Source organism: Aythya ferina (genome assembly GCF_964211825.1).
Source record: "Aythya ferina genome assembly, chromosome: 2".
NCBI lineage: Eukaryota > Metazoa > Chordata > Aves > Anseriformes > Anatidae > Aythya > Aythya ferina.
Genome location: NC_140297.1, coordinates 158,365,869 through 158,383,443, shown reverse-complemented (window position 1 = coordinate 158,383,443; position 17,575 = coordinate 158,365,869). Strand labels below are relative to the sequence as shown.

General features: G+C 37.8%; 1 protein-coding gene across 4 annotated transcripts in view; it reads left to right on the top strand.

The window, feature by feature from the left end:
• TSNARE1 (t-SNARE domain containing 1) overlaps positions 1 to 17,575 on the top strand; it is a 451,421-nt gene that overhangs the window by 384,484 nt on the left and 49,362 nt on the right. For all 4 annotated transcript variants that reach the window (XM_084511163.1, XM_084511161.1, XM_084511162.1 and 1 more), the window contains exon 12: positions 7,980 to 8,095. In XM_084511163.1, coding sequence (XP_084367289.1) covers positions 7,980 to 8,075 — 96 coding nt within the window. In that variant the 3' untranslated portion in view covers positions 8,076 to 8,095. The remainder of the gene's footprint in view (positions 1 to 7,979; positions 8,096 to 17,575) is intronic.

Sequence of the window (17,575 nt, the reverse complement as noted above, 5' to 3'; positions counted from 1 at the left end):
CCTCCCTCCCCTACTGCCCACCCCTCTGGTGATGTAGCTGAGGATGCAGTTGGCCTTCTGGGCTGCAAGCACACACTGCTGGCTCATGTCAAGCTTTTTGTCTACCACAATCCCCAATAAATAGTCATTACCTGCTTTAAACTGCTGGCTAGATCTACTACATACAATTAAAATAGCTGCCAAAGGTAGGTGGCTTCATTCCAGTGCTGGAGAAAAAAAAAAAAAAAAAAACCTCTTTATAGTGAATTGAAAATCTCATTGGAAGCCTGTTGGATTGAAAGACATGATAGAAATGTAAGCCATTTACATGTATTATTATAAGTGATGTTTCAGCCATTAAAAAAAAAAAAAATCAACAACAACAAGAAGTATATTAGGGGGATACTAAGATTGTGGTGTGTATGGTTTCCACCAGACCCTGTTTGCTTTTGGGCAAATCAACACAGAAAACATTGTGCTTTTATCATTATCCTGAGAAGAGACTGTTGCAGGTGGTAAAAATTATTTGAGATTCTGAACTAGTCATGAGTGCACTCGAACTAGGATCTTAAAGAAGCCTTACCTTTCCCAAAGGAAAGCCAAAATTTCCTAGAAACACCAAAAATAAAAATAAAAAATGCCCCCTCACTGACAGGGCAAACTCCTTGCTCCCTGTTCTTCATATTCCCCATCTAGCTCCAAAGCATGTAGGCACTAGAGAAAATGTTTGCATTGTCTTTTCCAGCATGCAACACGGACAATTTTCTGTAGTTTTCTTATTTGAATTAACTACATTTAAATGAAATACATAAAACAGCTTGAGATATATTTCCAGCATGGAAAATGTCATCCTGAATGGCCATCACTAGCTAAATAGCTGAGTGGCAGAAAATTCAGTCCTCCCATAAGAAATGCTGAGGAACCACACCTGCAGATGGCAGTTAGGTCCACCTGGGGTATACACCAAGAAGATAAATCAGCAAGAAGTGAATCATGAAAAGACTTGGAGGGAATGGAAAGACTGCGTAGAGTTATTGCATATGGTGATTATGTAGACACAGAGTCACAAAAGGAAGTTCGAAATCGTCTCAAATGATGTGAAAGTCAGGGCACAAAAACAGCGTGACAAAGTAAATGATATTCCCTTGCTGGTGTGGGCTGGCGTTTTCCCGTTGCTATCAAATCTTGTAGGTTTTACTCATATGCAACTTGACTGATTCATACTCATTTAAATACACCAAAAATGCTTAATAATATTACTGGCCTTTTCTAGTCTGTCTGCAGAAGCAGTGATATTTAATAGCAAATTCATTGTTACTCTATAAGGAAGCTTTACCATAAAGGTCAACAAATTTGGTCAGTGCATTTTAATTTGTACACACGGTAAAGGTCATATTCTTCACTGCTGTTGCAATAATAGTCTGTTTACTATCTTATCAGAAATGATTGTGTGTAACTTAGCTGAGGGATTTTACCAGTGTAAGTGGAATATAAGAACAAAACCAATAATGATGAAGACACTGGTGGAAGTGTAAGGGGAATTTTTCCCTCTGTATGTTTAAATACTGCTTGAAGGTAAACACATCTATGGTCTGATTTTCTGTTGCATTACTACAATATTTCCTTCCTTTTTTTTTTTTTTTTTTTTTTTTTTCCCCCCATGAAAGCTGCACAGCCTTCAGCAGAGTTCCTGCTGGTGTATATTGGAGTGACAGTAGCTTCAGATTTATAATATCATTTCTGTATAAACATGTCCAAACGTTAATAAGGACCTGGACTCCCAATCCAGCAGACCTCAAATTAGCTTTCAAAATGCATATTAAGGGCATAGACAAATGCTTTAGTGCAATTCCAAATGACCTCCAAGGTCAGGGTGAATGAAATTGTACGAACCTCTTTAATGTCACAAAACCCTCTCTACAGAGATTTGCATATAAAATGTCCCATTTTATGTCAAACAGATTTGTTAATCCTACAGTGAAGGAAACAGTACTTGAAAATTAATCAAGATGAGTTTTCATTGCCTGACAGGCCCTCAAAAGGACCTGACCCAACGACTGGAGGCTCTTAGTGTATGGTTTCTAAATTGAATCAATTTTGGATTATTGTTTTATTGTGTGGTTTTATTTATTTATTTATTTTTTTCCTTGTATGAATTTGCAGGAAATAGATCTCTATAACAGAGATAACTCTGATGATTTCTTTGGACATCTAGTGGAATTGTACTTCCAGAAGCTTATGTAATGCTGGCTCTGATGGAAAATGCTTCATTATTTGTTCATTATTTAAAAACTGTGTTTAAAATATGCATAAGCATTTCTGCAGGTAAAAATGGATAGTCTTCCTGGGTCCTTCTGTACTGAGTACAGGATGTTTTTTTTTGTTCACTTACCATAGTAACCTAAAAAAGGAAGACTGAAAAATAGACCTCTTTTCCCTTGTGGCATATTCTTGCCCATATAACCTAACTGAAAAGTCTGGAGTATGTCAAATATTTACACTATCTGACATTGCAGGAGGGAGGGACGGAGATGCCTGCTCTTGGGCTAACCATCTTGGGTGATGCTATTTCTTTGATATCCTCATGCCTATCTTAGTCCATACCATATGAACAGGGAAAGATGTAATAAGAAGGCAGGATACTGGTGAGATTGGTGAAGGTCATGACAGCAACCTACCCAGGGCTTTTGTCCTGCAGGAGACCTAGGAAGTGCCACATTCATGGAGTTGCAGGATATGTCTACTCTGAAGTAATGCCTTATGCCCAAGATAGATGAGCTGTACTAGTACAGATCCAGCACAAATCCCTGCCTGAACTAAACTGCATTTATAGAGCTTTTGGCCTCTTTCCTAAAGCCAGTTCTGAAATCTCTACTTTCCCTGTGGATTCAAAAGTTTCCATGCATTATTATATACTGTGAGGTCACTAGTGACAGGGAAAAAATGCAGTGTACATTATAAGCAATCCATGGAGGGTATAGAAGCATGATGCTGCTTTTCCATATGTGAGTCAAAAGAATTACACAGGAACAGTTTTCTATGGACCCACTCTCCTTTTATTAATGCTTCGCCCCTAGCCACCATTTGAATCTCTAGCAACGAAGCATTTCTTTCCTCCTTGTAACTGCATTTACTTAGGAATTTCTAAGACGAAACTTGCTTTTCTGGGCCTACGGCAGTATTGGGCTTTAATAGTTTTTAATGACTTAACTATCTGTTGTGACATAATTAAAATGTCTTTTAACATTTCACCCCCAAGAGAGAAATATCTTCTAAGCTGTAAAACATGACCTGCAGCTTCCTTTATGAAACAATGAGGGAAAGGTTTCTTCCAGGCTCAGTCACATCCACTTCTCCTGTCAATATAAAGTACTCCTTAGCTGTGTCCCTAAATAGCCTTGCTCGTTCCTTCTCTGCTTTTCAGTCCTCACTGTTTCACAAGCGTGTTTAAAGAGCTTCTGTCAGGATTAAAATATATCTTTACCTATACTGTGTTACTAAAAATCCCTGAGAGCCTAGCAAAAATAACTGTAAAAAAGCCATTTCTTCTTACTACAGGATTAGGTGGTTGGAGTTTTTTTATTATTATATTTTATTTTATTTTGGTGGGGGCGTATCCCACATTGTATTCTTTTCATCTTGAGCAAATGTTAACAATAAAAATAGCTCCAATTTAATCATCAGGTGCTTTATATTATGGAAAATGGTCTTACAGCAGTTTGGAGCAGAGCTATAAAACCAGAGTAGTGCAACACAATACCATTCAAGGTTCAGAATAAACTAATATCATTAAAATAAAATCAGATAATGCTGCTTAGAGTTGTTTGTCCTACGTTTTCCAGAAAATAATTCTTTCTTGTTGCCTTAAATTTGGCCCAAATTTGGCCTGAAATTATGTGTGTCAAGATGATTTCCATATCTCTATTTATTTATGCATTTTAATGGATAGTTAAGGGTAGTCAGTGTTTTTGAAAATGGAATTCCTATTGTCCTTAGGGTCCCCTACTGGAGACCAGAAAAGTCAAGGAGAATAAGCAATAGCATTAATGCATATAATCTAAAAGAAAGATCTCCAGCAGCTGAGAAGAGAAAGAGTTGGAAAAAGACGAGTGAAATCAACTGTGGATTAGTTGGATGCATAGAAAATGTTATAAAAATGCAAAGCTCCCTGAAGAATTATGTCCCAAAATAAATGAATCATCTTACAGTTTGTGATTTTTTTAACATTTTCTTAATCTTTCTGTTGATATATTTTTGCTGTTCTGTGACTACTAATTTTGAGGCAGAAACCTCGTAGTACCTTACTCAGAGTAGTAAGGATCTTGCTCTGGGGAGAAATGATCTTTGGCTTTCCAAATCTGCATTTGTAAGTGTAGATTGACCTTGATTCAAGAGATGGCATCATGATTACATAACCACATTGATATTTGGGATGGACAGTAATCCTTATATGATTCTACTGTCATGACAGCTCCCGTGGGAATATTGGGAGCCTGGTGTTAAGTGAAAGGTTTAAACAGTTGTGTGGTCTCATGTGAGCATGTCTTCGACAGATGTCCTGAGAAAAACTAAGCTAATAAGTAAAATTTATATATAAAGGGTGTACACAGTTGTGATAATTACCAATTTACTGAACAAGGCAGAGATCTTGCTGGTGGAAAAAAATAATCCTACTTGTATATGCATACCTGAAAAACCTGAGCCATAGTGCATCCTAGCCATAGAGCGCTTAAATTTCCAATGGTGATGTGTTTCCAGTGTGCCTTGGTGCCTTGGGGTTATTAAAGATACAGAATTGCATTATTTTTTTGTCTTCCAACTTGCCTTCACAGTTACGGTGGCATTAAGGCATTGTATATAATCTCAGGTTAGCAATCACTCTCTGTTAACCTATATCAGGGTTTATGTTAACCTATATGAGGGTTTAACTAGAGTTTATGTGTAATGTTATTATGTATGTTGTTTATTATTGTATATTTTTGTAGTATTTCAGTAAGGGTGCTCATGCCATAGTCTACAGATCCTATCTGGTGAACAGAACAATCCGTTGTCCTACCTGCTATGTGCTATCATCTTTCTCCTCTAATAAGGGCACTGATAAGCTTTGCATGAGCCATGTGAACAACCTAGGGCATGGGGAATCAAGTCAGTTGTGAAGGACTGCTGGGATAGCCCTTTCAAAGGCAACATGTGCATCTGTAGCTTGAGGGGAATAAGTACCTTTTGCTAGTATGTCAGTGTTTTTCCATCTAAGTGACAAAAAGAAGTTGGGGTGTATGTCTGTCCTTCCTCAGTGTGTGTAGAAAAGCTTGTGGCAACAGACAGGGCTCAGAGGCTGTGTTTCTACTGCTCCTACAGCACATGCAGATTTATGAGTGGAGACTAAAGGGACTCAAAAAACTGAACACTTTCCTTCCTGAAATATAAACTAAAGAAAGAACTCAGAATTAACAGGAGAATCCTGCAGTACGTTATATGGCTGTGAAGGACAGTAATACTTAATCCAATAAGAGATGTTGTAAACATAGTAGGAATCATTATCCTGACTTACCAGCCAGGACAAGGTCATAAAATGTGAACCAAATACCACAATACAGGCTTGGCTGCATCTCTCCTACCTTCTTATTAGTCTGTTTATAGTCCAGTTTGATGCTTGCTTTTGTATAGTACAAAATAAGAGTGAATGTAAATTTGCAATGATAAAAAGAGCAAAACAAGGGAATCTCTCTGTAAATGGACTGATGTAAAAGCCATCTGAAGTAATACCATACAGCCTTTGAAATTCTCGTTAGGAATATTAGACTGCTGCTGGAATCTAAGTGACCTATTAGCATCCTCTCTTTGCTGACAGAACAAAGGCTCTGGCATTGTAGAAGTGGATGAGGACATCTAGGTATTTTAAAACAGTCTGCAGTTTTAAGCAGAGGTTTCCTTGGAATTAACTGAGGTTAAAAGAAAAGAGGATGCTGTAGCAGCCCTGTTATCTCATGTACTCTGCTTTAAGAATGCATCTAAGTTATCCCTCTAGAAAAGAAGGTTGCAAGAATCACTGTGAAGAAACATCGTTTAGTGGGTGAAAAAGTTTGTTAAAGAGAGAACTAGTCCTGGTCCAACCATATTCTTCCCAATAAATAAGTCACAATAAACTGATCAAAAAGTGTGAGCAAAGGGTTGCCCCCAAGCAGAGTTTTAGGGCAGGGGAATAGTCTCTTTCCACTCAGTCCTGCCTTGCATACTTGATGAAAGATCCTTCTTAACACATGCACATGGAGTAATATATTGGCAGCATCTATTTTATTTTTTTTTTCCAAACTCAAAGAAAACATTTCTGTGTGAGTAATCAAAAAGCAAATGGAGAACCAAGATAGATCATTGATTATCTGCTATGGACATAGGGCAACACGGCATTTGTATTTCATAAGAAATAATAATCTGGAAATCCACACTTCAATAAAAGCCACCGGTTCAGTTGGTGATTGATTCTCGAGGAGAGGACAGACCATGAATTGCAGAGTTCCCTGCTGAAAGTGCTTCTCCAGCTCTTCATAGAAAAAATGATAGGCTCCAGGAGGGCTGCAAGAGAATGAAGTAGTGGGGTTTGGAGCATAAATGGAGGAGATGAGTTCCCTGGCACTTTCAGTGTAGGCCAAAATTTCTGTAGAAGAAGATAGCTGTAGGGAACAACAGTTCTATTGGAAACGTAACTCAGTGCAGAGTGGTGTAAACTGGTTAGCAAAGAATTTCAAACAGACCATCAGGGCTGATTACACCCGTTAGGGAAAGAAAGGAAGGAAAAATAGATAGTGGTATTAACATAGTCTTTCCAATGAGATTGTTGTTTTAGTTGAAAGGTAAAGAACTCTGCACAAATGTAGTTGGTTTATCAAGGCAAGATGTTGTTTTCAGGACTGGTGTCTGGAGGACTGGTTGATCTGTTCTCAAGGAAAATGTGGGAACTGACTCCATGTTTCATAGTTGTTATTTTTTGTGTGTCAGATAAGAGGATTCCTGACAGAGTGGGATTGCAAAGAGCTATTTCACACCGTGAAGAGCTGCCATAGATTGCAAAGAGCTGCCTTTGAGAAAGAGCCTCAAGACAGGTTGAGAGCTTGTAGATAAAAATTAAGGACCAGGCCAGTAAAGGACACCTTGGGGTTGGGGTCTACTACAGGCCCTGTGATCAAGGGGTGCCTGTTGATGAGACCTTCCTGCTTCAGCTACACAAGCATCGCACTTGCATGCTCTCAACCTGATGGGGGATTTCATGCACCTAGATATCTTCTGGGAAAGCTACGCAGCAGGCTGTAAGCAGTCCAAGAGACTCCTGGAGTACACTGAGGATATATTTGTGGTCCAGGTATTAGAGAGACCAACCAGAGAAGCATTGCTGGGCCCAGTGCTCACCAACACAGACAAACTTGTTAAAGAGGTCAAGATTGGAGGCAGTCTGGGTGACTACTGTCTTGTTGAGTTTGTGATCTCGAAGGATATGGGCCTGACGAAGAAATAGCAAACTGCAACTTTGCAGATGACACCAAGCTGAGTGGTGCAGTTGATATAAAAGAAGGAAGGGATGTCATCCAAAGGGACCTGGACAAGCTTGAGAAGTGGTCTCACATGAACCTAATGAGTTTCAAGAAGTCCGAGTGCAAAGTGCAGCAACCGGGTTGGGGCAATCTTGGACACGAGTACAGACTGTGAGAAGAACTCATTGAGAGCAGCCCTGTGGAGAAGGACTTCGGGGTTCTGGTGGAGAAAAGGCTCGACATGGGCCAGCAGTGCAGAGAAGGTGATTGTATTTAAGGGGATTTCCCTTGTCAAGGGAGAGTCAGGATCATCCAGCAGGATGTATCAGTCTGCACAAGGACACAATTTCTTTTTGATGTATCGACTTGTTTCAGATAGTCACAGCAATGGAAAAATTCTATCATGAATTTACCCTCCAACTTCTCATTCAGAAATCCATACATTTATTTCTTCATCTTTCTCCTTTTTTTCAGCTACGAGCCAGGAAGATGAAGTGCTGCCTTCTCTCTGCTGCTTTGGCCGTTCTGCTGTTCATTGTCATAATCATCGCAGTCTCAGTCAAACGCTGATCTGGTGACTGTTTCCACAGGTAAAAGCCTATAACTAACTTTTATCATACTCTATAAGGTAGGTAGAGACAACTCAGGAATCTGATAATGGTAAGAAAGATTTACATTAGCTTGTGGGTTCAGGTCTAGCCTAGGAAAATTATTTTCTTTAAAGGGTATTTGAGCTTGGAAATAGAATATTTTCTGGATCCTTAAATGTATGCCAAGGTAGTATTCAAACTAAACACCTTTTTATCATTTTCTCTGCTGTTTATGTTTTTTTGTTTGTTTGTTTTTGTTTGTTGTTGTTGTTGTTTTTAATATATGGATTTATAGAAATAGTAATTAATGTATCCTAAACTCACTACATTTGAACTGCAGAAATGGTGTTAAAGACCCCAGATTGACAATCAGGGTCAAGAAGGGCAATCTGTCATACAACAAATATGCTGAGATGTTCCAAAGTGCACCCAGATGTTCCAAAGTGCAAAGGAAAAAAAATGTTTTCCTTTTCTCATTTCTCATGACTTTAGGAGACTCAGTTGTTTTACCTTTAATCTCTGCCTGATAAAAACCATTTCTAAGTGTCTATTTATTTAGAAGGTTGGCAGGCCTTCATGGAAAGATTATCAGATTTACAGAATTTCTGCCACTCAGAGGGCTCTGATCTTACAGCTCAGATCTTGTCTGCTGCCATAGCAAGGTTTCTAACTGGTAAAACCAGAACCCAAGAGAGTCAGCTGGACTTTCCTCCAGGCTGCAGGTAGGACCCCGAGGCAAAAAGCAACAAAGGTGCAAGAACAACTTTTTGTTTAGAGACCTCTCCTGTCCCACACAGACTTGTATGAAGCCTGTGTGATATCACTTCTGTACTTAGTAGATGCTGCATTATACTGAGGCTCACTGAGACCTTTTCTGTAATTAAAGCAGAGATTTCTTAGTCTGGACTATCTTCTAGAATGACCATGGAGAAAACAAAAAGGATTGATAGATTTTGTTTATTGCTTCCCTGTTACTAGTAAGGCTGTCCTTCCACCTCAGAATGAAGTCATTGCTCTTTAATATGCCTTCCTTGTAAAACGTGCTATCAAAAGAAATAGCAGGTTGTTCGTTCAAAACAAACCCAGAAAGACAATTCTTCACAAAACATGTTCTTAAGCTGTGGAACTACTTCCTGTATAACATTATGGATGCCAAAATCTGGGTAGAAAAAGGGCTTGGAACATCAAGTAGCAGTTCACTGGTTTTGGATGAGGGTATTCATGAGCCTTGTATTACTGATTGCTAGGAGAAATATCCATAAATGCTTTTCTTCACTTGCATACTTACTTAAGCATTTGGCCACTGCTGAAGTGAGGAAGGTGTCGGTGAAGTGGGCCTTCAACAATAGAATGTGGATGTTCTAGGGGTCTTTTTATGATAATATATATGTGCATATATTAATTATATATATATTTATGCCTCTTTTACATGAGACACGCTGCTTAGAGATGCAGATAGTGATCTGTCCTGCTGATTTAAATATAGAGTAACTATAATAATTTTAGTTGCATTACTCTGGTTTTACTCTGCATTAATCTGGTTTGAAAATGTGATACCTCATGGCAATTTATAAGATAATAAAATTTCGTTTATATATGCTTAAATATTCTCAACTACTAGAAATCACGAATCTTATCAACAGTTGACTAAATCTAGACACATTTTAATTTAAATCCCTTAAGTAGATAGTCAGAGAACCAAAATATTCTAACAATAAAACTCCATCTGAAAACTAGATCTAGTCTTCTGCTAAAAGATCCATGTCTTGAGGGAAGTGAACCTAGAGATCTTAATGAAAGCCCCAGGAAAAATACAATGCTGTACTTTTTCTCATCATTTGGGGGAATAATTATTAAGTTTAAAGCGTAAGTTACTTTCTATCAGTACAAGTGCAGGCAAAAACTGTACTGAGTTATATTGAAAAAAAGTATGTTTTCTAATCATTATAAACTGTTCTTAATCCACATTGACTCCAAATGTTGTGCAGAAGATTTCACATTTAGATTTAAAATATTTCAAATCTGGAGCATTTTCAGAATTCCCTTGTCCATGTTTCAACTACCTCAACAAACTGTTTTATATAAAACTGTCTTGCATACTTTAGGGAGACAGAGAACAGCTGGGTTTTAGTGTATAGCTTGGCATGACAGTTCAGAGAAAATAAAGGGAAGAACATGAGTTAGGTAACTGGTTACAAAATACTCTGAATTGGCAAAGGACACATAATTAAATAAAATCCCAAGTTTAGTAATGACCGGTCAGAACTTCCACTTAATACACCATCAGGTTTTTTTATTTTTATTTTTTTCTGTGCTGGATCAAGAAGAAGCCAAAAGAAATGCCACCAACTACCCCACTGAAGCAGTTCAAGCCCTATCTGCATGATATTCAGGCTGGGTTTCTTTAAGTTTCACAAGTGCAGCTACGCTGAGAAATCTGAAGGTCACTATGCAGTGAGTTAAAGGACTGAAATGACGCCATTAGTATCTATGATCACTAATGATCATTATGATCATTAACATTAAAAGCTGCTTCTTTTCTTTTTCCTTATTTCTGTTTTCTCAATAATGATGCTGAATCAACAGCTCTCCTCAAAAAGACAAAAAAGCACTTGTTTTCTCACCACAAATCAGACGTATTTGGCAGAAGTGCCATTACTTCCATAGGAAAGATCGTTTAATGAATCTTGAAAAACACAAAACACTTTTCCCCATGACTTTCCCAAGCAGCAGTGGCACCATCAGCTGCTGCCTAAGTGCGTGCAGAGAGACCAGCTGTTCAGGAGAGCTCTGAGCCCTGACTTCTGCCTGGCGAAGCCCTTGCTGTAAGTATGTCACTGCTCCCTTAGGGCGGTTTAGTCTGGCAGAGAGAGAGAGTAGAGCATCTATGGAGGACGTGGTGAAGCTCCTGGGGACTTATGTCTTTATGTTTGTTTGCTGACACCTCAGGAAAATAGCCCAGGAACTTTTGGGTCACGTTGCTCATATTGTAGCAACATTGCAGCTGCTCTTTTTTGCTGTTATTTTACATCAGTAAACCTCTTAAAAGGACAGTATCACAGTTGCAGTCTGAAAGAAGTCCCTCATTTAACAATGTCTTTGTCTAAACTCACGATTTCTTAGCCTAAATAGACGTTCTGTGTCCTCTGTAGTTTTTGACTCATTTAGATAAGTGTACAATTGCACAAAATGGTGAGCAAGACTGTTGGCATCTAAAGTCCAAGACATTTTTTTAGTAGGAAAAAGGTGGCAAAATTTGAGAAAGATGCTGTATGTACATGACATTTGGGAAATATGCTTTCCAATAACAAATAAATCATCTCTGTCTATTTATCCAAAGAAAGAGAGAAAGAAAGATGACTTAACTGTACCAGACCTTTTTTTTTTTTTTTTTTTTTGGAATAAGTCATTGCAGCAGAAGGTGCCTTCCCTGCTTCTAAGACACACTTCAGTCAGATAAAGGTTTCTGGACTAAGTACATGGACTTTGTAAGGTCCTTAAGCCCTGTGAATTTACTCTTCTTTCCAGCCTTAGGATGTTTCACTTACAGTTACTGATGCAGTGGTTGACTGTGATCCACAGCCATGGAAGAGCAGAGCAACAGCCAAGGGTCCAAGTGATCACTGAGCACAATATTCTCCCAGTCTTCATCAACCAGAAGCTCAAAGACTTCCTAATACACAAAGCAGTTCATTAACAACCATTGATGCATTCCTTTCTTGTTAATTTGACCAGTTTTGTGCTGGACCCTCACAAACATGTAAAAAATATACAGAGCAGGGAGTTCCACTCAATATGTAAACTTAATGTACAGTTAAAAATCTCTCTTGGCCAGCATCTCCACAGCAGGACTGTAGTCCATATGGAAAAGCAATAATCAGGCTCCAGGTATCTGTTTCCTGAACAAGCAACTGTCTCGTTTTGAATTTAAATTGAATTAATCTTTATAGAAAACTGGAAAATATTGTTTTAATTTGTTTATTTTTTTCTCCTTTGCAATCACAATTTTCTTTGCCTAATTCATTTACTGGCTTATTAAGTGGTTAAATGTTTTCTGTATCCTGACCAATGAGAATGAGATTTAGACAACTGATTTCATACAGTCCGTCTTTTTGCCCTCTAAGGGCAAAACAAAGACAGTTTTATTTCATTGTTTTGCTTTTTCTTTTTAACTCAATATCATTGGGCTGGCTTTACTTATTGTCTCTGTCTTTCCAAGTCTATATATGGCTAAATAACTACACGTGTTTTTCAGTTTTCAAGCTTGTTTCAGTGTCTTGAACTCTGTGGGGTTCTTAATATTTTTGACAGCTGACATTCAAACTCTAAAATAATTCACCCCTATGCCCAGGCTGTGGTGTTACTGCCATGCTTTCTCTGAAGCACAATCAGAAATCAATAACTTTTCAATATCTTCTTTTCTCTTTGTTTCCTATTTTGTAAAGTTTCCTGTATTTACAGTCACATGTCAATTCTTGTCAATTCAATACGTGTGCTTTAGTCTGTAATTAATTGCTCAGATCCTGGCATCCATGCTCAATTTTTTTTTTATTTTTTTTTTATTCTGGCAAGGAAAACTGAGGTGCATTCTGATTCTGCAGAAACTTTTGTGCTTTGAATTTAAACCAGTCAGAAATAAGATCTGAATTTTCAGTGATTAGTATTTAAATGTGTCTGTTTATAAGATCTGGCCCCATTTCTTAATTTAAGATAACATTTACATTCTTCAAGACTTTCCTGATTCCATTTCCAATGTCCTCATCTACTCTTCTCTTAACTAAATTATTTCCATGACAGCCAGTTGAAATCTGAGGTGCAGATGTGTAGAAGAGAGAAATGATTACCAGTAGAAAACTAGATTTTTAAGAGACAAAAGTCAGCTTTATGCAAAAAAATCTTTTAAAATAATAGCGAGAAATATAAAAGTGCCAGGAAATAGGTGGATTTATTTCTACACATTTCTTTGAGTTTTCACCAATTAAACAAGCCTTCAAACAGATGAATATTTTAATCGGATGTCACATGATTCGGTTACTGTGGTTGAATGCATTTCAGGTTGACCTTGATAGTTGTCCATTTGCATGCTCTTCAGTCATTGCAGGCATCACATAATGCCAGGTTGTTAATTCTTCTGTGAAAAGAGGTAAGGGAGGATATATTATGCCGCCTTCACCTTAGACTGGCAGCCCACACATAGGCAGCTCCTGAAGTCCAATTAATGTATAGTAATATGAATTAATTAATTTGAATCCAAAGTGAGTAGGACTTCTGAGCAATCAGCAGCTTTCTTTGTCCTGTCTCAGGTTTCTGCACTGGTTCTTTGCAATTGGTAGGAAAATGGATTACTCCCACTAAATACTTTTGCACAGTGCTGACCCTTCAGATGGATGGAAAGTCTGTGATCTGAATTTACAGAAACAATCTGCAAACATTAATTATTTATTCTTTGTGATGCCTTTAAACTTTAGCCATGATGACACGTATAAGGACCAGACAGAAGAGACTGATCTTCAGTTCAGTGCATTTGGTTTCTACTGCAATAAATGGCACAAAAATGGCCATTTTTGTCCATGCTTCAGACCAATGGTCTTTGATTCAGACCAATAACCTTTCTGGACTTGGATTCTGCAACACTCACAGGTACTTGAGGAAAGACTATGAAGAGATCAAGAAATACCAGCTGAAATTGTGGTCACCACTGGTCCTTCCTTTAACTGCCTAAATACGGTTTTAGGTGCCTAAAACTAAGGTTCTAACTTGGAAAAGACTGTCCTAAAGTGTATGTCCAAAACCTTTGAATGAGTTAGACACAAGTGTCCTCTTCCCTACTTATGCTCCTATTTCTTCAGGAGCAGAGTTGTCTGGTTGAGGGAACAGTTGGTGTTTTCAGTATGATTAATGGCCCAGTAGAGTTCTCTGAAGCATAAATCACTAGCTCCATGAGAAAGGAGGATCAGGCTTTCTACAAGCGAGATGCAGATTTATAAACTGTTCTCAGCATCACTCCGCCCCTGTTAAGTGACATTTTCAGTTGGCAATGCTTGGGTTTTCTGTGTTGTTTAACCTCCCAAATCAGGGATGTCTTGGTGTTGTGTGAGGGACAAGAGCAGAGATGAGTAGTCCAGGGAAGGGCGTTGTTCATCCTGGTTTCCCTTGACTCTAAAGTATGGATGGTATATGATTTTTTTTAGGATAAGGTAGAAACAGCCTCTCTTCTCTTGAGAGCAGTTCCTTTTGCCCTGGGAATGATGGGGAGGTGGACAAGGTTTCTGTTGCTGAGAGCAGAGCTTGGTGTGTGGGCCACCAGGAGGCCCTAAGTGGCCAGTTCTGTGCTGGCACATATTGATCCCTGCAAAAGACACAAATTTTGTGTCTTTCATCACCATTTCAGATACTCATCACCAGTGTCAATTGGTTCTGTTATATTGGAAAGCTTTTACATGTGAAAGAGAGTTTGAAAAAGAGGTCTCCAGTGCAAGTGGTAGATCTTTACTTTCCCTACTCATAATATCAAAACACTGTTATTATTGCCTTTTTTTTTTTCTCTTTTTTTTTTCCTCCTTAAGTAACCCAAAAATTCAGTCAACAGTGTAGCCTCTGAGAACAAACTTTTTTCAATCAAAACAATTTTGACAATGCTATAGCTCCAAAATCAGCTGCAAAGACTACATCTTCATTTTAATTAGTATTATTAATTTTTTCCCTTCTGTGAACACGCGCAAAGTAGTGTTAAATAGAAGTTCTGAGGATATTGGGTTTTGATACACTTAGGTATTCTACCTACCTATGTACCTGTACAGAAGATTTTGAATAGAGCACCATATAGATCGCAGGTGCCATTCATTAAATGTCAGGATGTGATTCTCATTGGTATGCAATTTATTTGAAAGAGTTCCATGAATACTGTCCTTGGTGGTAGTGTAAAGTCAAGTAATTTTGGATCAGTGTGCTCTGGAAGAAAACGAGAAAAAACGGCACACTAGGTTTTCTTTGATAACAGTCTGTTAAAGAAGAAATGTTTTGGTAATTGAGCTAGAGAAACTGGTGTCCCAGCACGAATGCCTCTTAGAAGAGCAGTACATCTGTGATTATGGCTGGTCTTGAAGAAAGATGTGTATAGAGGGGACACGGTTTGGTGTCTGTGAGTTAGTTGTAACTCTCTATTGTTTGAAACTTAATGTTTGATGAATTAGTTAGAATTTCCATGTCATATAAAAATAATTTTAAGTAATTAAATATACTCATTAAGTGCTGTGGTTTGTCCCAGCAACATGCACCAAAGCTCTGGTGGGGGTCATCCTCGTTGGAAGATGGCCTTGTTCCACAACATGCTGTAGCTTCTTGTATTCTCCAGTGCAACCAAGTTGCTTTCTCCAAGCAACCATAACGCTCTAGGAGGTATTATTTGAAATAAAAAATGAAATCAGATAAAAGCTGTTTCAATGGGCTCTGTTTCTTCAAAGGCCTTCATTAACAGGAAATAAAATTTAAAATATCCTGCATGACTTCAGACACGATTGAGTTACTATTTAGTAGTTGCCATGTCTTCATTAGCTGTCCATTTCCTTGAGTTGTCTTAGAAATATCCACATCTTGATAATATTATGTCTGTTTAATACATTAATAATAAAATTCTAATTGCCTTTATCTCTGTGTTGTAAGATTCTCAAACTGTGTTTAAAATAAGAATTTTAATTTCACCATACTTGGTGAATTTTCTGAAATATCCTTTGTAATTTCATTAGACTTTAATAGGAGTTGGAATGTGCTTCACAACAACCTTTCCTTTACAGAATATGTTTCTGCTCTCAAAATAGCCCTTTTAGATGTATCAGAAGGGGCCTTTTGACTTAAGTAGTCATTAAAGAAATAACTGTCTTTATTTTCTAAAAACTCGTAGAGAGATGGCTCTTTTACTTTATTTTAAAGAAGTTGCTTAAGCTTTGAAAGATTATTAATTCCCCAATTAATAGCCATAATTTTACACTGAAATAGCTTTTTACATTACAGTGTCAAATTACTTTGCTGTATAGAGCATAACCTATTTTCATTTTTCTCAGAACTAGATTATCAGGAATTACTATGTTAAGGCTCTCTACAAAGAGACACCATAGTTACAACTGTGCCTCTCAAGCGAATCTGATCATCCTAACTCAGAAAGTGAGAAAAGTTTGCTGAAATGATACACAAGGTGGAGTAGAGGTAGAGGTAGATCATTTCAGATTTCTTATTACAGTGGTTGATTGAATTACCTCTTGTTATCTGGACCACTATAGCTGTCCATGTACAGCCTGCTGAGAGTGCAGAGTAAAATGCATTATTTTTGATGTCATGTCATCAAAACACTAAGAATAATATCCCATCCGTTGCTGCCTCTCCACTGACAAGCAGTAACTCATTAAACAGCAGTAATTTGATCCTTTTTGATTGTCTGCCTGGTCTTTAGTTAAAAAAAAGTCTTACAGTCTGTGGAATGTCTTTAAGGCATCTGCTTTTTCTTCTTCAAGTTTGAGAGTGCTAGAGTGCTTGAAGAAGAGCAGCAATATCTTGAATAGAATAGAGCAGCAATATCTTGAGCACCCTCTGTGTGCTTTTGGATTGAAGGGATTTTTGAAAAGAAAAGATATCCCGCCCAATTTAAGGCTCTGATAATAATTGTCTGCACTGCTCTTTGCTTTTTGGTTGTACATCTTCTTACTCCTTCAACCCCCAAGCTTCCAAAGTACAAGTGCCTTACAGAATCACAGAATGGCTGAGGTTAGCAGGGACCTCCAGGGAGCATCTTGTCCAAACCCCTTTCTCACAGCAGGGTCACCAAAGCCAAAAGATGGTCAGGACTGAGTCTGGCCAGGTCTTGAGCACCTCCAAGAATGGAGACTCCACAACTTCTCTGAGCATCTTACTTCTGTGTTTGACTGCCCACAGAGTCAGAAGAGCTCATTTCTTATGTATAAGTGGAATTTCCTTTATTTCCTTTTGTACAAGGATTGTTTTCCTGATGTCTAGTCCTCTGTCTTTTAAAAGTGATTGCTGTATGAAGAGGCATTCTTGTTGATTATTTTGAACAAAATCGTCCTTACTTTTACAACTACCATTTGTATTATGTTTACAACATGCAATTAAGGATTCCTATTAAATGTTCCATACAAGGCAGATCCCAATAACCAATATTTATTTACATTTTTTCCAGAACACAGGATTAAAAAGAGTATAGAGGACAAATTTAATGCAAGAGAGAAGCTATAAAAACTACATTTCAGCTTTTATGAGCAAATTTGGGTATTTATTGGCCTAGGAAATTTTTTTCCTTTGACTCAAATACTGTTGTGGGGTGACAGACACACAAACTTCCTGGAATCTCCTTAATTTGTAGCAACTTCTCTTTTATTAAGTTATGTATTCCAAAGCATATCTTGTTAACAACCAGTATATAGCAAATATATTTTCCAAGCTTATTAGTACAGAAATAATTGTAAGTGG